Genomic DNA, 22,525 nt, shown 5'->3' on the forward strand with positions numbered 1-22,525 from the left:
AGGATCTGTCTTAAACCCTCCCTTTCCACCTGATCATAAGCACCCTGCCAATCAATCGCCACCATACCCCCTCCTTCCTGCGTCCCCTCAAAACTCTCAACAAACCCCTTTAGAATTCCGTGCCCCATGACCATCGACCGTCCTGGCAACCCTAGTTGACCTTTTGAAACTACACGTCCCACTACACATTTTAACCTATTCCCCAAAATCTTCGCGAACAATTTATAGTCCGCACACATGAGAGTAATCGCCCTGTAATCCTTAAGTGTACTCTGCCCCTTACCCTTGGGCACAAGCACTACGACCCCTGTACTTTGCTTCTCGCCCAATTCTCCCCCATCTTTCATTCTATTGAACAGCGTTACTAAAAAACCCCTTAACAGATCCCAATGTTTTAAGTAAAATTCACTTGGTAGTCCATCAATACCTGGTGCTTTGCCTCTGCACATGTCTACAAGCGCTCTCCATATCTCCCCCTCTTCAATCTCACCACCCAAAGCTTCCCTGTCCTTACTCCCCAGAGCTACGGGCTCTACAGCACACACCCCATCAAGATCCTCCCTATTAACTCCTTTACTTTTCCAATAATGCCCATACCACGCATCCGCGAACATACTCATCACCTCCGTTGTTTTTAACACCTGCCCCTCCCTAAACCCTTTCACCTCAGTGTGCACTTCCAAATCTGCTATTGTGGTCGCTGTCCTCCTCTGCTGTTGTCTCCTCAACACACATGCCGATGGCTTGTTCCCCCAAAGCACTTCCTCCACACCCGCCTGCACCCGCACCGCATGAAATCTCTCCTCCTGCACTTCTCTTATCCTGCTCTTCAGATCATCTATTGCCTCTGTTTGGAAAACCCCTCCCACTACTCCTTGTTCATGATAGTATCCTATTCTACTTTCCAAATAATTTGTTAATCCATACTTCAGTCGATTTATCCGCTTCCCCTCACCCACGTAAAACCTACGAATCCTCTCCTTGGCCACACTGTCCCACCAACGTACAACATTATCAACCCTTTTTGCCTCCTCACTTAGCTTCCTCCACAGCGAAGCAAACCCCTCCTCCACTTCCTCATCCTCAAGGAGTCGCGTGTTTAATTTCCAGTAGCTTTCAAACCGTTTCACTAACGAGTCCCATGCTACCCCCACCACCACTGCCCTGTGATCTGAATAAATTGCTTCTATAGTGTTAAAAGACTCCACTGAAACCCCTTGCGTTATATAGATCCTATCCAGTCTAGCTGCGTATTCCCTCCTTACATACGTATGTTGCACTTCACCTATTCCACCCCAAAATGCATCTCGTACCCCAATATCTCTACACAGGTCTCGCAACACGTTTGAAAAATATCCCGCCCCCGCTGGCATCACATCAAATCTCCGTATTATACAATTCCAATCTCCCCCAATCAATGCAACCCTGGGCAGTGCTCTCAAGAAATACACCAGATCATCCCTTACAAATGCCGATTTTACCCTCGCATCGTTCTCCGCCGGAGCATACACTCCAACAAAGGACACGCGTTCACGCATCCACCACCCATCCACTCTCATTATTCTTCCCTCACCCCCCCCCTCAAACCTTTGCAAAACAAATGGGCTTGCCTCACGAATTAAAACACCTACTCCACCTTTTAAACGTGTCGTTGGAGTTACAAAAGCCCTATATCCTTCCACCTCCAGCAATTTTCCTATTTTCAAGTTATGCTCTTGTATAAAGGCAACATCTACCTTGTAACGATACAGCAGTCCTCGCAACCATACACACTTACCACTCTTACATAAACCATTAACATTAATTGTCATACACCTTAGGCCTGCTTACGTTTTCCACCCACTTTTCCCCACCACATTTTTCCGCTGTCCAGTAACCTCATACACACCGTCCTTGGCACTCACCCCATCCCCTCCACTCCTAACCCCTTGCTGGCGTTTCTTTTTCTCTGTGCCTCTACACACACCTTCAATCCCCGCCTTTTTCCCTGGTCTTTGTGCTGGAGTGAGGACGTCATCCGAGTCAGATGTGACAGCTGCCCGCTTCCTCGACACTTCCTCTTCTGCCATGCTAGTCTCCTGACCTTCCTCGTTGTGCACCTCGACCTCTATCACCTCATTCCCCTTCTCACTACTTGGCCAAGCCGACATTACATTCCTTTCTTCAGACCCGCATGCTTCCCCTTGTCCCTGTACCTGGTCTCCCGTCGTTACCTCTGTCAAGGCTTCCTCCGATTTAGGGAACATCTCCTGCAAAACTGTCTCAAGCACGACGTCAATTTCTACGTCATTTGGTACGTCCTTGTCCGCCTCGTGGATCACATCCTCAGCAGACGCACTCAATTGCTGCACTGCACCCTCATGCTCCACCTCACGTTGCATTTCCTCCACTTCCTCACTCCACAACCGACCACGCCTACGTCCATCCTGGCGGTTCTGATCTGTCACTGTAGGTCCTCGCCTCGTAATGTCACTTCTTGGTATTCCCTGGCCAGTCCTCCGCCGCACACATTCAGCCGCTATGTGATCATAACCATCACACAGTCTACAAGTTCTACGTTGGCCAGCGTAAGTTACGAGTATTTGTGTCCTAAATTCATCTAAGAACACATACGAAGGTATAGGTTGCCTCAGAGTCATCTTTAGGTTAAAACTACCTTCCGGATAACCCACATAAGCCCCTGCCGTCCACTTGCCTTGTTGAGCTACGTGTACAGTTCCAAACTTCCCGAACACACTACGTAGGTCAGCTTCATTTGCCTCGAAAGGCACATTACGTAACTTTACATACGTAAATTGACTCGAAACATCGACCATCTTTACCAGGATGCCCTCGTTAACCTCGATAGCAACATCCTGATATTGAGCAAGTAGATCCTCATACACGTGTGATGACAGCAGTTTCACGAACATTCGGTAGTTTCCATTTAAGGCTACACCGTAAAGGTCGCAATCCTCAATCCCATATGTCTCTCGAATAATCAGAGGCAACAACGTCAACGCCGAATCTTGATTAATTGTACCTCTCAGTAATTCTATGCCGACAGTGTTAATTCTGCGTCGCACCCCAACCACCATTGTGACAGCCTGGCTAGCACTTGCGCCTGTCAGAGAGGAGTAGCAAAACGTCCACCCTCACCGGCAGCTGGGCGAGGAATACAACCCTTTAAGTACATATCCTGTGTTGCATAGACATATGCATCAGATTAATTAGGGAGGTGTTCGGTTGAGTAAGAGCTCCTTAAGCCTGACTGGTAACTATGAAGAATGTTGTTGTCATTAAGATACTTAACTACTTGACAGTACACCGCCCTCTCTAGAATTTTGGATATTATACTGAGTATACTAACAGGCTTATTCTTGCTGACATCAGATCTACTATTTTTCTTGAAGATAGGAGTAACTCTGGCCTCTTTGAACTCCTCTGGTACGGTATTAGTGGTCATGGACTAATTTATTATGTGAGCAATGAGACTGGCAGTTCAGAGGCACCATCTTGTTATCAGGGCCGGTGCTCTTAGTTGGGTTTAACCTGCTTAGTTCTTTTTGCACGAAGTCATGAGATACACTTACTAGTTGACAACTGTTTGGGGTTACCCCTTTATTGGTATAGTATGTTTTAAACTTATCAGAGTCTGTGTTAAAGGTATTTGATGCAGCTGGTAGTTTACTTACTAGTGTTGATACAACAGTTGTGTAGTAGGAATTAAAACAATTTGCCACTTTAGTTGCTTCGTGGCATATTTAGTATTATGTTACATCTATCTACGGATCTATCTAGGAGAGCGATGAATACACTCAGAGAATCCAATAAATGTAAGGGGACCAAGACTCTTCAACCTACTCCCACTAAGCATAAAAGAAATTACCAACAAACCCTTAGCTGTCTTTAAGAGTGAACTTCATGTTCCTCTAAGCATTTGCTGATCAGTCGGGCCGAGGTGCATACGTAGACTGCTTGCGTCACACACCAAAAGTCTGATCGATCAGGGCAGTAACCAGGAAACCTGGTCTAGGAACATTGGCACAAGGACTGATCCCCGGATGAGACTCCGGATAATTCAATTGCTGCTGGAAGTCATGTGCTGGACAAAATGTCGATGTGTAAGACAACTGCAGACTCTGCGGGAAATCTTCAGGTGCTGTGTGTAATGGTATCCGCACACTGCAGTATATTTAATAATATTAAAAAAAATGATGCATGCATGGTTAAAGAACATTTTGTTCGGATTTTAACTTGGAGGGTTAGTAACCCAGGATAACCCAGTAAAGCCACTGTCATAAGATTACGTATTTTGCTATTTCCATTGTGATCCTAAGTCATCTCATTCAGAAAGCGACCAACGCCGTCATGAGCAAACACCCAGGTACCTACTTACTGTTAGGTGAATAGGGGCAGTAGGTGTAAGGAAACTAACACCCAGGTACCTACTTACTGTTAGGTGAATAGGGGCAGTAGGTGTAAGGAAACTAACACCCAGGTACCTACTTACTGTTAGGTGAACAAGGGCAGCAGGTGTTAGGATACATCTGAATCACTTGTCCTGGGATGGAACACAGGTCCCGCAGTGTTAAGAAAGTATGTGTGTAAATTACCGAGTTATTATATGTAATTTGTTATAACTATTGACAATAAAAACAGTGTGTGAGCCGAGTCAGTGTGGGCAACAATTATATATCAAGATAATTCATAAAAATCTCTTGAGCTATGCTGTGATGGGAGATGTCCAGACACAGGTTAATAGACCGTCTGTAATCACTATATATGTAAGCTTGTATTATTATACCAGATAAAACACCAGTGCTATTAACACCGTACATAGGCTGACTGTAATATAACATGTAACACAGATGGAATACAGATTTCTGCATGTGGATAAAATATTTAATCGGAGTTGTTTCAAAACTACAAAAAAAAAAAAATGTTATCATGAAAGAAAAATGTAAATAAAGGTTTATCTATCGCCTACAAATTGCTGCCAGACTTGGCCAGATGACTGCTCATACCGCAGTTACTCCAAACGATTATCAAGCTTAAAAATAGAATAATTTGCGAGGCAGGTTCTAAAGCACACTATAATAATACTCAAAGTTTGCTAAGCTCCAATGAGGGAGTAAAATAAGAAGAAAACAGAGGAAGATGAGAGTGGTATTGTGGAGTGTTGAGGGTGTGGCAGCGGTGGGGAGGACTGCAGCGCCGCCAGCCAGACTAGCAGTCAGTGCGGACTGTGACGTGATCATTGGAGGACGTATATCATTGCTGCTCCTCCCTTCACTAATACTACACTGCTAACAAAAATGACACTCGTTCCTAGCTAGAATATCGCCACAATGTTCGAAAGTCTGGTATCGGAGCTGTTAAATAGGGTGCTGGGGACCTACATCGAGAACCTGGATGGTTCGAAACTCAAGCTGAGCATCTGGGGAGGTAAGAAACTTATTGTAGTAGCTTGTTGCCATAACCCTAGTGTTGCCATAGCCCTGATGTTGCCATAGCCCTGGTGTTGCCATAGCCCTGATGTTGCCATAGCCCGGGTGTTGCCATAGCCCTGATGTTGCCATAGCCCGGGTGTTGCCATAGCCCTGATGTTGCCATAGCCCTGGTGCTGCCATAGCCCTGGTGTTGCCATAGCCCTGATGTTGCCATAGCCCTGGTGTTGCCATAGCCCTGGTGTTGCCATAGCCCTGATCTTGCCATAGCCCTGGTGTTGCCATAGCCCTGGTGTTGCCATAGCCCTGGTGTTGCCATAGCCCTGGTGTTGCCACGGCCCTGGTGTTGCCACGGCCCTGGTGTTGCCACGGCCCTGGTGTTGCCACGGCCCTGGTGTTGCCATAGCCCTGGTGTTGCCACGGCCCTGGTGTTGCCATAGCCCTGGTGTTGCCATAGCCCTGGTGTTGCCATAGCCCTGGTGTTGCCATGGCCCTGGTGTTGCCACGGCCCTGGTGTTGCCACGGCCCTGGTGTTGCCATAGCCCTGGTGTTGCCATGGCTCTGGTGTTGCCACGGCCTTGGTGTTGCCATGGCTCTGACGGTGTTGCCACGGCCTTGGTGTTGCCATGGCTCTGGTGTTGCCACGGCCCTGGTGTTGCCATGGCTCTGACGGTGTTGCCACGGCTGTGGCCATGGCTCAGTGTTGCCATGGTTCTGATGGTGTTGCCACGGCCCTGGTGTTGCCATGGCTCTGACGGTGTTGCCACGGCAATGGTGTTGCCATGGCTCCGACGGTTGCCATGGCTCTGGTGTTGCCACGGCCCTGATGTTGCCATGGCTCTGGTGTTGCCAGGGCTCTGTGGCCATGGCTCAGTGTTGCCATGGTTCTGACGGTGTTGCCACGACCCTGGTGTTGCCATGGCTCTGACGGTGTTGCCACGGCCCTGGTGTTGCCATGGCTCTGACGGTGTTGCCACAGCCCTGGTGTTGCCATGGCTCTGGTGTTGCCACGGCCCTGGTGTTGCCATGGCTCTGATGTTGCCATGGCTCTGGTGTTGCCATGGCTCTGGTGTTGCCATAGCTCTGGTGTTGCCATAGCCCTGGTGTTGCCATGGCTCTGGTGTTGCCATAGCCCTGTTGCCATGGCTCTGGTGTTGCCATGGCTCTGGTGTTGCCACGGCCTTGGTGTTGCCATGGCTCTGGTGTTGCCACGGCCTTGGTGTTGCCATGGCTCTGACGGTGTTGCCACGGCTCTGGTGTTGCCACGGCCCTGATGTGGCAATGGCTCAGACGGTGTTGCCACGGCTCTGGTGTTGCCATGGCTCAGACGGTGTTGCCACGGCTCTGGTGTTGCCATGGCTCTGACGGTGTTGCCACGGCCCTGGTGTTGCTACGGCCCTGGTGTTGCCACAGCCCTGGTGTTGCCATAGCCCTTGTGTTGCCATAGCCCTTGTGTTGCCATAGCCCTGGTGTTGCCATAGCCCTTGTGTTGCCATAGCCCTTGTGTTGCCATAGCCCTGGTGTTGCCATAGCTCTGGTGTTGCCATAGCCCTGGTGTTGCCATGGCTCTGGTGTTGCCACGGTCCTGATGTTGCCATAGCTTTGGTGTTGCCATAGCCTTGATGTTGCCATAGCCCTGATGTTGCCATGGCTCTGGTGTTGCCACGGCCCTTGTGTTGCCATGGCTCTGACGGTGTTGCCACGGCCTTGGTGTTGCCATGGCTCTGGTGTTGCCACGGCCCTGGTGTTGCCACGGCTCTGGTGTTGCCACGGCTCTGGTGTTGCCATGGCTCTGGTGTTGCCACGGCTCTGATGTGGCCATGGCTCAGTGTTGCCATGGTTCTGATGGTGTTGCCACGGCCCTGGTGTTGCCATGGCTCTGACGGTGTTGCCACGGCCCTGGTGTTGCCATGGCTCCGACGGTGTTGCCACTGCCCTGGTGTTGCCATGGCTCTGGTGTTGCCACGGCCCTGATGTGGCCATGGCTCTGACGGTGTTGCCACGGCCCTGGTGTTGCTATGGATCTGGTGTTGCCATGGCTCTGACGGTATTGCCACAGCCCTGATGTTGCCATGGCTCTGACGGTGTTGCCACGACCCTGGTGTTGCCATGGCTGACAGTGTTGCCACGACCCTGGTGTTGCCATGGCTCTGACGGTGTTGCCACGGCCCTGGTGTTTCCATGGCTCTGACGGTGTTGCCACGGCCCTGGTGTTGCCATGGCTCTGGTGTTGCCACGGCCCTGATGTGGCCATGGCTCTGACGGTGTTGCCATGGCTCCGACGGTGTTGCCACGGCCCTGGTGTTGCTATGGATCTGGTGTTGCCATGGCTCTGACGGTATTGCCACAGCCCTGATGTTGCCATGGCTCTGACGGTGTTGCCATGGCTCTGACGGTATTGCCACAGCCCTGATGTTGCCATGGCTCTGACGGTGTTGCCATGGCCCTGATGGTGCCATGGCTCTGACGGTATTGCCACGCCCCTGGTGTTGCCATGGCTCTGGCGGTGTTGCCACGACCCTGCTGGCGTTACCATGGTCCTGGTGTTACCATGGCTCTGACGGTGTTGCCACGGCCCTGGTGTTGCCATGGCTCTGACGGTGTTGCCATGGCCCTGATGGTGCCATGGCTATGGTGCTGCCACAGCCCTGGTGTTGCCATGGCTCTGATGTTGCCACGGCCCTGATTGTGTTGCCAGGGCCCTGATGGTGTTGTCACTGCCCTGGTGGTGTAGCCACGGCCCCTATGGTGTTGAAATAGCCCTGGTTGTAAGCAAGTTTATTCAGGTATACACAAATACAGTTACATAGATTATCATACATAACAGCATGTGTAGAGAACCTAGGATAACCCAAAAAAGTCAGTGCTTATTTCCATTGGGGTCCTTTAGGACCCCAATGCTATAACCCCGATTGTTTCCAGCCTCCGATTGCGTTGTCACAGCCCCCGATTGCGTTGCCGTAGCCCTGATTGTTGCCGTATCCGTGTGTGTCTTGTAGCCCCGTGTACTGTAATGGTCGTGTGTAGAGGTAGCTGGTATGGGACAATCTACCTTATCCGTGATTGCAAGGTTGATTGTCGTGGTAGCTGGCGAGTTGGGAATATTGCAGGATAGTGTGAACTCAAGTAGCCTTGACAGTGGTTTATTAGCTGTGGGTTACACCAGGCAAACAGGAGTAAGGGCAGCCAGTGCCAATACCAGGAAGGAGGTGCTGACCACAGGGTAGCTGTCGAAGAAGTGAGGGGCAAGTACTCACGACCTTTCTCAATGGGGGGGGCACCTACCGAGGCCTACGAGAAGCAGGCCTAATTCAAATTCAAAGTTTATTCTCTATAAGGATTACAATGCTGAGTTTACAGAATTTGGTTATTGTGTGGTTTACATGTAGTAAAATAATTAGAGTATACCACTAGAACACCTAGCATGGCTAGGCATTTCAGGCAGACTTAAATTAAATCTTAAGTTTAAAATATTACAAAATTGAGGTAAATTGGTATTATGGCTAAGTGACTAAATACTAGTTTGTGAGTTTAGCAATGTGAATGCTTTTGTTTTGGCACTATACATAGTTTCAGTATTGGAGTATCACAGGCCAACTTATGCCTAGTTAAGATTCATTATTTTGAGATTGAGATTGATATTTCTGTTTATGGTCAAATGGGTGAGTGAGTGTAAGTGTGAACCACCAGGTGGTATTCATGTAATTAGTTGACAGGGTGTATCAGGGAGATAAGATGTTTTCTGATGGTAGTTTTGAAGGTGATGAATGTGTGTGCAGTTTTAGAATTTTCAGGTAGGGTGTTCCAGATTTTAGGGCCTTTGACATACATTGAATTTTTGTAAAGGTTTAGTCGGACACGGGGAATGTCATAGAGATGTTTGTGTCTGGTGTTGTGCCTGTGGGTTCTGTCGCAACTATCAAGAAAGCGTTTTAGGTCAAGGTTAATATTGGAATTTAAGGTCCTGTAGATGTAGATTGCACAGTAGTAAGTGTGGATGTACTGAACAGGGAGTAAGTTTAGATCTATGAACACCATATCCCCTTTAAAATCAGGCATAATTACAGATAATACCACAGACCACTACCCGACTTTCCTCATAACAACTCTTGGTAAATTACCCCAAGACACTACTAAAGTCACCTTCAGACTTCACAATGAGGCAGCCATTAATAACTTCACAACAGCAGTAGCAAACATTGACTGGCACACTGAGCTAGAAATCTATACAGATATTGACGAATGTATTAATAATTTTCTAAAAAAGACCCAATACCTCTATAACAAGCACTGCCCTAAAAAAACTAAACAGATGACAGCTAAGAGACTGAACAGTCCCTGGCTAACACCCAGCATTCTCAAATCCATAAATACAAAACACCAATATGAAAAACAGTACAGAATGGGTCACATAACCAGAGACCAAACAAAACGTTACTCGTCAATCCTAACCAGCCTGATAAGAAGGGCAAAAAAATTGTATTATGAGAACAGATTATCCAACTTACGAGGTGATATAAAAAAGACCTGGAAAACCCTATCAGAAATTCTAGGAACAAAAAAGATATCACGAAATAGCGAAATAAAATTAGCAAAATCAGATGAACCCCAACTCCCACCAACAGAAACAGCAAACAGACTCAATGATTTCTTCTCCACTATAGGACAAAACCTTGCCAATAAAATCCCAAGCTCAGATACCCCACCAAATGACTACCTCACCGGCAACTACCCGAACACACTGTTCCTAGCTCCGACTAACCCATACGAAGTCTCCCTTATTATCAACACACTAAAAAACAAGGCAGGAGATTTAAATACCTTACCACCCTTTATATACAAAAAAGTGTCACAAGTGCTATCACCAATCATTGCAACACTCTTTAACAAATCCATTGAATCCTCCACCTTCCCTACAGTACTCAAAATAGCAAGGGTCACCCCGATCCACAAAGGAGGAGACCAAACAGAGTTGAATAACTATAGGCCAATATCCAACTTACACCCTCTCTCAAAAATCTTCGAAAAATTAATTCATAAACGAATCTACTCCTACCTTATCTCCCAAAACATACTCAACCCCTGCCAATTTGGATTCAGGCCTAATAAAAATACTAATGATGCTATTATACACATGCTAGAACATATATACACTGCAATAGAGAAAAAAGAAGTCCCACTGGGGATCTTCATTGACTTACGTAAAGCTTTTGATACAGTTGACCATGACTTGCTCCACGTAAAATTGTCACACTATGGTATAAGAGGGCACTCCCTCAACTACCTCAAGTCATACCTCAGCAACAGAAGCCAATATGTGTATGCAAATGGGGCAAACTCCTCTGCACAACCAATTACAGTTGGTGTCCCACAGGGAAGTGTCCTTGGCCCTCTTCTCTTTCTCCTATACATAAATGACCTACCAAATGCTTCGCAATTACTCAAACCCACACTATTTGCAGATGACACTGCATACGTCTTCTCCCACCCGAGCCCAGTCACGCTAGCCAATACTGTAAATACCGAATTACAGAAAATATCTACCTGGATGAGAACTAACAAACTTACACTAAACATTGACAAAACCTACTTCATTCAGTTTGGTAACAGAGCTACAGATGTCCCTCTTAACATAATGATAAACGGATCACCTATCACAAAGCTAACAGAGGGAAAATTCTTAGGAATCCACCTTGATAATAGACTCAAATTTCATACACATATACAACAAATTTCTAAGAAAATTTCCAAGACTGTAGGCATACTATCGAAGATACGGTACTATGCTCCACAGTCAGCCCTCCTGGCCCTATATCACTCTCTTATTTACCCCTATCTCGCCTATGGAATTTGTGCATGGGGCTCAACAACAAGTAACCATCTCAGACCACTAATTACCCAACAAAAGGCTGCAGTTAGAATGATAACAAATTCTCACTATAGGCAGCACACTCCACCAATATTCAATACACTAAACCTCCTCACCATACAAAACATCCATACTTACTACTGCACCTATTACATACATAGAACACTTAACTCTGATATTAACCCTCCCCTCAAACATCTCCTTGCCAACCTCAACAGAACACATGACCATAACACAAGGCACAGATCACTCTTTGATGTTCCTCGTGTCCATCTCACACTATGTAAAAACTCAATGCACATAAAAGGCCCTAAAATCTGGAATTCATTACCTGTAAATATAAAAGAAACACTACCTGTTTATAAATTCAAGTCTCTTCTCAAAGATCACTTACTCACCCAAAACCAAATAAATACTGAATAACTGAACCTTATAAATTGTATATCTTAAATGTTTCTCACAATTATATCACATAAATGTTAAACCTAAAACCCAATCTAACTTCATTATTTTTTAAATACACTACCTAACAGAATACTCCATTCTACTGAATGTACAACAATGCATACAACCATATGACCTGTCTTTGTAATACTCACTTGTGCTTTATAGTAACCTGTTTACATTAATGTTTTATCACTGATTTCATCATTGCTTAGTTAATCTTAAGTTAATTTTAAGCCAGCCCGTAATGCTATGCATAGTATAAGTGGCTTTGGCATACTGCTCTTACCTGTATTTGTTATACCTCTGTATGTGTGCTCAAATTTTTAAATAAATAAATAAATAAATAAATAAAACTGGGTTGCTTAAATGTGCGTGGATGTAGTGCGGATGACAAGAAACAGATGATTGCTGATGTTATGAATGAAAAGAAGTTGGATGTCCTGGCTCTAAGCGAAACAAAGCTGAAGGGGGTAGGAGAGTTTCAGTGGGGGGAAATAAATGGGATTAAATCTGGAGTATCTGAGAGAGTTAGAGCAAAGGAAGGGGTAGCAGTAATGTTAAATGATCAGTTAGGGAAGGAGAAAAGAGAATATGAATGTGTAAATTCAAGAATTATGTGGATTAAAGTAAAGGTTGGATGCGAGAAGTGGGTCATAATAAGCGTGTATGCACCTGGAGAAGAGAGGAATGCAGAGGAGAGAGAGAGATTTTGGGAGATGTTAAGTGAATGTATAGGAGCCTTTGAACCAAGTGAGAGAGTAATTGTGGTAGGGGACCTGAATGCTAAAGTAGGAGAAACTTTTAGAGAGGGTGTGGTAGGTAAGTTTGGGGTGCCAGGTGTAAATGATAATGGGAGCCCTTTGATTGAACTTTGTGTAGAAAGGGGTTTAGTTATAGGTAATACATATTTTAAGAAAAAGAGGATAAATAAGTATACAAGATATGATGTAGGGCGAAATGACAGTAGTTTGTTGGATTATGTATTGGTAGATAAAAGACTGCTGAGTAGACTTCAGGATGTACATGTTTATAGAGGGGCCACAGATATATCAGATCACTTTCTAGTTGTAGCTACACTGAGAGTAAAAGGTAGATGGGATACAAGGAGAATAGAAGCATCAGGGAAGAGAGAGGTGAAGGTTTATAAACTAAAAGAGGAGGCAGTTAGGGTAAGATATAAACAGCTATTGGAGGATAGATGGGCAAATGAGAGCATAGGCAATGGGGTCGAAGAGGTATGGGGTAGGATTAAAAATGTAGTGTTAGAGTGTTCAGCAGAAGTTTGTGATTACAGGAAAGTGGGTGCAGGAGGGAAGAGGAGCGATTGGTGGAATGATGATGTAAAGAGAGTAGTAAGGGAGAAAAAGTTAGCATATGAGAAGTTTTTACAAAGTAGAAGTGATGCAAGGAGGGAAGAGTATATGGAGAAAAAGAGAGGGGTTAAGAGAGTGGTGAAGCAATGTAAAAAGAGAGCAAATGAGAGAGTGGGTGAGATGTTATCAACAAATTTTGTTGAAAATAAGAAAAAGTTTTGGAGTGAGATTAACAAGTTAAGAAAGCCTAGAGAACAAATGGATTTGTCAGTTAAAAATAGGAGAGGAGAGTTATTAAATGGAGAGTTAGAGGTATTGGGAAGATGGAGGGAATATTTTGAAGAATTGTTAAATGTTGATGAAGATAGGGAAGCTGTGATTTCGTGTATAGGGCAAGGAGGAATAACATCTTGTAGGAGTGAGGAAGAGCCAGTTGTGAGTGTGGGGGAAGTTCGTGAGGCAGTAGGCAAAATGAAAGGGGGTAAGGCAGCCGGGATTGATGGGATAAAGATAGAAATGTTAAAAGCAGGTGGGGATATAGTTTTGGAGTGGTTGGTGCAATTATTTAATAAATGTATGGAAGAGGGTAAGGTACCTAGGGATTGGCAGAGAGCATGCATAGTTCCTTTGTATAAAGGCAAAGGGGATAAAAGAGAGTGCAAAAATTATAGGGGGATAAGTCTGTTGAGTGTACCTGGTAAAGTGTATGGTAGAGTTATAATTGAAAGAATTAAGAGTAAGACGGAGAATAGGATAGCAGATGAACAAGGAGGCTTTAGGAAAGGTAGGGGGTGTGTGGACCAGGTGTTTACAGTGAAACATATAAGTGAACAGTATTTAGATAAGGCTAAAGAGGTCTTTGTGGCATTTATGGATTTGGAAAAGGCGTATGACATGGTGGATAGGGGGGCAATGTGGCAGATGTTGCAAGTGTATGGTGTAGGAGGTAGGTTACTGAAAGCAGTGAAGAGTTTTTACGAGGATAGTGAGGCTCAAGTTAGAGTATGTAGGAAAGAGGGAAATTTTTTCCCAGTAAAAGTAGGCCTTAGACAAGGATGTGTGATGTCACCGTGGTTGTTTAATATATTTATAGATGGGGTTGTAAGAGAAGTAAATGCGAGGGTCTTGGCAAGAGGCATGGAGTTAAAAGATAAAGAATCACACACAAAGTGGGAGTTGTCACAGCTGCTCTTTGCTGATGACACTGTGCTCTTGGGAGATTCTGAAGAGAAGTTGCAGAGATTGGTGGATGAATTTGGTAGGGTGTGCAAAAGAAGAAAATTAAAGGTGAATACAGGAAAGAGTAAGGTTATGAGGATAACAAAAAGATTAGGTGATGAAAGATTGAATATCAGATTGGAGGGAGAGAGTATGGAGGAGGTGAACGTATTCAGATATTTGGGAGTGGACGTGTCAGCGGATGGGTCTATGAAAGATGAGGTGAATCATAGAATTGATGAGGGAAAAAGAGTGAGTGGTGCACTTAGGAGTCTGTGGAGACAAAGAACTTTGTCCTTGGAGGCAAAGAGGGGAATGTATGAGAGTATAGTTTTACCAACGCTCTTATATGGGTGTGAAGCGTGGGTGATGAATGTTGCAGCGAGGAGAAGGCTGGAGGCAGTGGAGATGTCACGTCTGAGGGCAATGTGTGGTGTGAATATAATGCAGAGAATTCGTAGTTTGGAAGTTAGGAGGAGGTGCGGGATTACCAAAACTGTTGTCCAGAGGGCTGAGGAAGGGTTGTTGAGGTGGTTCGGACATGTAGAGAGAATGGAGCAAAACAGAATGACTTCAAGAGTGTATCAGTCTGTAGTGGAAGGAAGGCGGGGTAGGGGTCGGCCTAGGAAAGGTTGGAGGGAGGGGGTAAAGGAGGTTTTGTGTGCGAGGGGCTTGGACTTCCAGGAGGCATGCATGAGCGTGTTTGATAGGAGTGAATGGAGACAAACGGTTTTTAATACTTGACGTGCTGTTGGAGTGTGAGCAAAGTAACATTTATGAAGGGATTCAGGGAAACCGGCAGGCCGGACTTGAGTCCTGGAGATGGGAAGTACAGTGCCTGCACTCTGAAGGAGGGGTGTTAATGTTGCAGTTTAAAAACTGTAGTGTAAAGCACCCTTCTGGCAAGACAGTGATGGAGTGAATGATGGTGAAAGTTTTTCTTTTTCGGGCCACCCTGCCTTGGTGGGAATCGGCCAGTGTGATGATAATAAAATAATATATGAAGAGTGGGGGGGGGGGTGTTGCCAGGGATGGGATTTAGTGATTATTCTTATTGCGGCTTTTTGTTGGGTTATTATTGGCTTTAGGTGTGTTGCTGCAGTTGAACCCCAAGCACAGATAGCATAGGTGAGGTATGGATATATAAGTGAATGGTATAGTGTGAGAAGGGCAGTTTGCGGCACGTAGTATCGTATCTTGGAGAGGATCCCAACCGTTTTGGATAGTTTTTTTGGTTATGTGTTGGATATGGGTGCTGAAGATCAGGTTGTTGTCGAGGTATAGGCCTAGGAATTTGCCCTCATTATGCCTGGCACTTAGAATGTTGTCGATCTTAATGTTAATTTGCGCATCTCCTGCTCTGCTACCAAACATAATGTAGTAGGTTTTGTCAGTGTTAAGCGTAAGTTTATTGGCTGTCATTCAAGTCGATATTTTGATGAGCTCCTCATTAACAATGGTGTTGAGGGTGGCAAGATTAGGGTGAGAGATGACATAAGTCGTGTCGTCAGCAAAGAGAATGGGGTTCAGGTGTTGAGATACGTTTGGAAGATCATTGATGTATATGAGGAAGAGCAGGGGACCAAGGACACTTCCCTGTGGAACTCCAGTATCAAGTGGCTGTGTTGTTGATGCTGTGTCTTTAATGGTGACATACTGATACCTATTAGTAAGGTAAGATTTGAAATATGCAAGCGCATGGCCTCTTATACCATAATGGTCAAGTTTGTGGAGTAGGATGTCGTGGTCTACTGTGTCAAAAGCTTTTCTTAGGTCAATAAAAATTCCTGGTGGATATTCCTTATTTTCCAATGCTGTGTAAAGCAGATCTAGCATTTTTATGATTGCATCGTTAGTGCTTTTATTTTCCTGAATCCAAATTGGCAGGGGTTGAGTATGTTTTGTGCCATTATAAATGAATATAGTCTCCTGTGCACGAGTTTCTCAAAGATTTTAGATAGCAATGGTAAGTTTGATATTGGCCTATAGTTGTTTAAATCTGTAGGGTCACCACCTTTATGTATTGGTGTAACCCTTGCCGTCTTGAGTAGTTTCGGGAAGGTGCTAGTTTCTAGTGACTTGTTAAAAAGTAATGAGATAGCATGCGAGAGGACATGGGCCGCTCTCTTGTTCAATAATGGTGGGACACGAGACAGATTCCCTGAGTTATTTTTAAGTGACTTTATAATCTCGGTGACTTCCATGGGCTCAGTTGGAGCAAGATATAAGGAATTTGGGAAATTCCCATCTAGGTAGTCCCCGGCATGGGCATTGGTACGTGGGCTTTTATTGGCGAGATTAGAACCTATGGTTGAGAAGAAGTCGTTTATCTTGTTAGCCGTGTCAGTGGGATGCAGTGGTGTTTCATTAGGTTTAGTTAGGGCAATATTCTTGTTTTTTTTCAGTTTGTGGGTCCCTAGAATCTGAGTGTTTTCCAGGTCTTTTTTATATCTCCTCTTGTGTCAGTGAATCTACTGGAGTAGTATAGTTGTTTGGCTTTCTTTATTACTTTGGTGAGGATTGATGAATAGTGTTTAAGAATATCTTTGTGTATTAAGCCCTGTCTATATTGCTTTTCATATTGGTGTTTCTTATCAATGGATTTCAGAATGGTGCTGGTTAGCCATGGTCAACCAAGCCGTTTGTTTGTGATTTGTTTCGTTTTTATAGGACAATGTTTGTTGTATAGTCTAAGTAATTTGTTAAGAAAAATGTCTGTCCAGTCATCAATACCATTGGCCTTGGAGAATTCTGTAGGCCAGTCAACAGTCTCTAGGTCACCTGTACAGTCATGAAGATCGGGGAAGGGTAAAGACAAGAGAGAGTATAGGATAAGTGGCCAAAGACTGCAAACCTCATTCAAGGACAAGGATCTTGGGGCGAGTACAACGCTGAGCACATCTCCTTAAGTGCACATCATCCAGATAACTGCTGAAGCATATGGGCGCCTGCCAAACCTGAGAATAGCGTTCCGATACCTCAGTAAGGAATCGTTCAAGACTCTCCACACCGTGTATGTCAGGCCCATACTGGAGTATGCAGCACCAGTTCCAGAGATCAGGGGAATGTTCTACTTAGAAAGGTTAAGGGAAATCGGCCTGACGACACTGGAGGAAAGGAGGGTTAAGGGAGACATGATAACGACATACAAAATGCAGCGAGCAATTGACATGGTGTACAGAGACAGGATGTTTCAGAGATGGGACACAGAAACAAGGGGTCACAATTGTTGTAGCCGTGTGTGTGTGTATTGTTGTAGCCGTGTGTGTGTATTGTTGTAGCCGTGTGTGTGTGTATTGTTGTAGCCGTGTGCATGTGTGTGTGTGTATGGTTGTTGTGTGTGTATTGTTGTTGTAGTTGTGTGTGTATTGTTGTTGTAGTTGTGTGTGTATTGTTGTTGTAGTTGTGTGTGTATTGTTGTTGTAGTTGTGTGTGTATTGTTGTTGTAGTTGTGTGTGTATTGTTGTTGTAGTTGTGTGTGTATTGTTGTTGTAGTTGTGTGTGTATTGTTGTTGTAGTTGTGTGTATTGTTGTTGTAGTTGTGTGTGTATTGTTGTTGTAGTTGTGTGTGTATTGTTGTTGTTGTTGTGTGTATTGTTGTTGTGTGTGTATTGTTGTTGTGTGTGTATTGTTGTTGTGTGTGTATTGTTGTTGTTGTGTGTGTATTGTTGTTGTGTGTGTATTGTTGTTGTTGTTGTGTGTATTGTTGTTGTTGTTGTGTGTGTATTGTTGTTGTTGTTGTGTGTGTATTGTTGTTGTTGTTGTGTGTGTATTGTTGTTGTTGTGTGTGTATTGTTGTTGCCCTGTGTGTGTATTGTTGTAGCCCTGTGTGTGTGTGTGTGTGTGTGTGTGTGTGTGTGTGTGTGTGTGTGTGTGTGTTGTTGCCCTGTGTGTGTGTGTGTGTGTGTATTGTTGCCCTGTGTGTGTGTGTGTATTGTTGCCCTGTGTGTGTGTATTGTTGTAGCCCTGTGTGTGTATTGTAGCCCTGTGTGTGTATTGTTGTAGCCCTGTGTGTGTGTATTGTAGCCCTGTGTGTGTTGTAGCCCTGTGTGTGTGTATTGTTGTAGCCCTGTGTGTGTATTGCTGTATCCCTGTGTGTGTATTGTTGTAGCCCTGTGTGTATTGCTGTAGCCCTGTGTGTGTGTATTGTTGTAGCCCTGTGTGTGTGTATTGTTGTAGCCCTGTGTGTGTATTGCTGTAGCCCTGTGTGTGTGTATTGTTGTAGCCCTGTGTGTGTATTGTTGTAGCCCTGTGTGTGTGTATTGTTGTAGCCCTGTGTGTGTGTATTGTTGTAGCCCTGTGTGTGTGTATTGTTGTAGCCCTGTGTGTGTGTATTGTTGTAGCCCTGTGTGTGTGTATTGTTGTAGCCCTGTGTGTGTATTGTTGTAGCCCTGTGTGTGTGTTGTTGTAGCCCTGTGTGTGTTGTTGTAGCCCTGTGTGTGTGTTGTAGCCCTGCATGTGTGTATTGTAGCCCTGTGTGTGTGTATTGTAGCCCTGTGTGTGTGTGTGTGTGTGTGTGTGTGTGTGTGTTGTAGCCCTGTGTGTGTATTGTAGCCCTGTGTGTATTGTTGTAGCCCTGTGTGTGTGTATTGTTGTAGCCCTGTGTGTGTGTATTGTTGTAGCCCTGTGTGTGTGTATTGTTGTAGCCCTGTGTGTGTGTATTGTTGTAGCCCTGTGTGTGTGTGTATTGTTGTAGCCCTGTGTGTGTGTTGTTGTAGCCCTGTGTGTGTTCTTGTAGCCCTGTGTGTGTGTTGTAGCCCTGCATGTGTGTATTGTAGCCCTGTGTGTGTGTGTGTGTGTGTGTGTGTGTGTGTGTGTGTGTGTTGTAGCCCTGTGTGTGTATTGTAGCCCTGTGTGTGTGTATTGTGGTAGCCCTGTGTGTGTGTATTGTTGTAGCCCTGTGTGTGTAATGTAGCCCTGTGTGTGTTGTTGTAGCCCTGTGTGTATTGTTGTAGCCTTGTGTGTATTGTAGCCCTGTGTCTGTATTGTTGTAACCCTGTACTCACCTAGTTGAGGTTGCAGGGGTCGAGTCCGAGCTCCTGGCCCCGCCTCTTCACTGATCGCTACTAGGTCACTCTCCCTGAGCCGTGAGCTTTATCATACCTCTGCTTAAAGCTATGTATGGATCCTGCCTCCACTACATCGCTTCCCAAACTATTCCACTTACTGACTACTCTGTGGCTGAAGAAATACTTCCTAACATCCCTGTGATTCATCTGTGTCTTCAGCTTCCAACTGTGTCCCCTTGTTACTGTGTCCAATCTCTGGAACATCCTGTCTTTGTCCACCTTGTCAATTCCTCTCAGTATTTTGTATGTCGTTATCATGTCCCCCCTATCTCTCCTGTCCTCCAGTGTCGTCAGGTCGATTTCCCTTAACCTCTCCTTGTAGGACATCCCCCTTAGCTCTGGGACTAGTCTTGTTGCAAACCTTTGCACTTTCTCTAGTTTCTTTACGTGCTTGGCTAGGTGTGGGTTCCAAACTGGTGTCGTATACTCCAATATGGGCCTAACGTACACGGTGTACAGGGTCCTGAACGATTCCTTAAGATGTCGGAATGCTGTTCTGAGGTTTGCTAGGCGCCCATATGCTGCAGCAGTTATTTGGTCGATGTGTGCCTCAGGAGATGCGCCTGGTGTTATGCTCTCCCCAAGATCTTTTTCCTTGAATGAGGTTTTTAGTTTCTGGCCCCCTAGACTGTACTCCGTTTGCGGTCTTCTTTGCCCTTCCCCAATCTTCATGACTTTGCACTTGGTGGGGTTGAACTTCAGGAGGCAATTGCTGGACCAGGTCTGCAACCTGTCCAGATCCTTTTGTAATTCTGCCTGGTCCTCGACCAAATGCATTCTTCTCATCAACTTCACGTCATCTGCAAACAGGGACACTTTGGAGTCTATTCATTCCGGCATGTCGTTCACAAATACCAGAAACAGCACTGGTCCAAGGACTGACCCCTGTGGGACCCCGCTGGTCACAGGCGCCCACTCTGACACCTCGCCGCGTACCATTACTCGCTGCTGTTATCCTGACAAATATTCCCTGATCCACTGTAGTGCCTTCCCTGGTATCCCTGCCTGGTCCTCCAGTTTTTGCACTAATCTCTTGTGTGGAACTGTCAAATGCCTTCTTACAGTCCAAGAAAATGCAATCTACCCACCTCCCTCTCTCTTGTCTTACTGCTGTCACCATGTCATAGAACTCCAGTAGGTTTGTGACGCAGGATTTACCGTCCCTGAAACCATGTTGGCTGCTGTTAATGAGATCATTCATTTCTAGGTGTTCCACCACTCTTCTGATAATCTTCTCCATGACTTTGCATACTATACATGTCAGTGACACTGGTCTGTAATTTAGTGCTTCATGTCTGTCTACTTTTTTTTAAAGATTGGGACTACATTTGCTGTTTTCCATGCCTCAGGCAGTCTCCCTGTTTCGATAGATGTGTTGAGTATTGTTGTTAAGGGTACACATAGTGCCTCTGTTCCCTCTCTCAGGACCCATGGAGAGATGTCATCTGGCCCCATTGCCTTTGAGGTATCTAGCTCACTCAGAAGCCTCTTCACTTCTTCCTCGGTTGTGTGTACTGTGTCCAGCACTTAGTGGTGTACCCCACCTCTCCGTCTTTCTGGAGCCTCTTCTGTCTCCTTTGAATCTCATGTTGAGTTCGTCACATACTTCACGGTCGTTTCTTGTTGTCTCTCCTCCCTTCCTTCCTTAGCCTGATTACCTGGTCCCTGACTATTGTTTTCCTCCTGATGTGGCTGTTTAACAGCTTCGGGTCAGATTTGGCTTTCGCTGATGTGTGTGTGTGTGTATATTGTTGTAGCCCTGTGTGTGTTGTAGCCCTGTGTGTGTTGTAGCCCTTTGTGTGTATATATTGTAGCCCTGTGTGTGTGTATTGTAGCCCTGTGTGTGTGTGTGTGTGTGTGTGTGTGTTTTACAGCCCTGTGTGTGTGTGTGTGTGTGTGTGTGTGTGTGTATTGTAGACCTGTGTGTATTGTAGCCCTGTGTGTATTGTAGCCCTGTGTGTGTGTGTATTGTTGTAGCCCTGTGTGTGTGTGTGTGTGTGCATGCGTATTGTTGCCCAATGTGTGTGTGTGTATGTATTATTGCCCTGTGTGTATGTATTGTTGTTGCCCTGTGTGTATGTATTGTTGTTGCCCTGTGTGTGTGTATTGTTGCCCTGTGTACTCGCCAAATTGTACTCTCCTAATTGTGGTTGCAGGGGTCGAGACTCAGCTCCTGGAACCGCCTCTTCACTGATCGCTACTAGGTCCTCTATCTGCTTCCTGAACTTTGTCATATCTCGTCTTAAAGCTATGTATGGTTCCCGCCTCCACTGCATTATTTTCTAGGCTATTCCACTTCCTGACGACTCTATGAAGAAATACTTCCTAACATCCCTCTGACTCGTCTGAGTCTTCAGCTTCCAATTGTGACCCCGTGTTTCTGTGTCCCCTCTCTGGAACATCCTGTCTCTGTCCACCTTATCTATTCCACGCAGTATTTTGTATGTCGTTATCATGTCTCCCCTGACCCTCCTGTCCTCCAATGTCGTCAGTCCGATTTCCCTCAACCTTTCTTCATAGGAATAACAAAAAAAGGCACAATACTGTGACTAGAACGATACACAAATAACCCGCACATAAAAGAGAGAAGCTTACGATGACGTTTCAGTGTGACTTTGTAAATGGTCCAAGTCGGACCGAAACGTCGTCGTAAGCTTCTCTCTTTTATGTGCGGATTATTTGTGTATGTTTCTTCATAGGACATACCCCTGAGCTCCGGAACTAGCCTTGTTGTAAACCTTTGCACTTTCTTTAATTTCTTGACGTGCTTGAAAGGGTGTGGGTTCCAAACTGGTGCTGCATACTCCAGTATAGGCCTGATGTACACAGTGTACAGTGTCTTGAACGATTCCTTACTAAGGTATCGGAACGCTATTCTCAGGTTTGCCAGACGCCCATATGCTGCAACAGTTATCTGGTTGATGTGTGCCACCGGAGACATGCTTGGTGTTACGGTCACCTCAAGATCTTGTCCTTGAGCGAGGTTTGCAGTCTTTGGCCACCTAGCATGAACTCTGTCTGCTGTCTTCTTTGCCCTTCTCCGATCTTCATGGCTTTGCATTTGGCAGGGTTGAATTCAAGAAGCCAGTTGCTGGACCACGTGTCCAGCCTGTCCAGGTCTCTTTGAAGTCCTGCCTGATCCTCGTCTGATTTAATTTTCCTCATTAACTTCACATCTGC

At 45.4% G+C, this 22,525-nt stretch overlaps 1 protein-coding gene across 1 annotated transcript in view; it reads left to right on the forward strand.

The window, feature by feature from the left end:
- The first annotated feature begins 5,195 nt into the window (after positions 1 to 5,195).
- Positions 5,196 to 22,525, forward strand: part of LOC128706588 (intermembrane lipid transfer protein VPS13A-like) — a 264,092-nt gene continuing 246,762 nt past the window's right edge. Inside the window, exon 1 of the mRNA XM_070090619.1 lies at positions 5,196 to 5,427. Coding sequence (XP_069946720.1) covers positions 5,331 to 5,427 — 97 coding nt within the window. The 5' untranslated portion in view covers positions 5,196 to 5,330. The remainder of the gene's footprint in view (positions 5,428 to 22,525) is intronic.

The sequence above is a fragment of the Cherax quadricarinatus genome, chromosome 3 (assembly GCF_038502225.1).
Source record: "Cherax quadricarinatus isolate ZL_2023a chromosome 3, ASM3850222v1, whole genome shotgun sequence".
In the NCBI taxonomy this organism is placed as follows: domain Eukaryota; kingdom Metazoa; phylum Arthropoda; class Malacostraca; order Decapoda; family Parastacidae; genus Cherax; species Cherax quadricarinatus.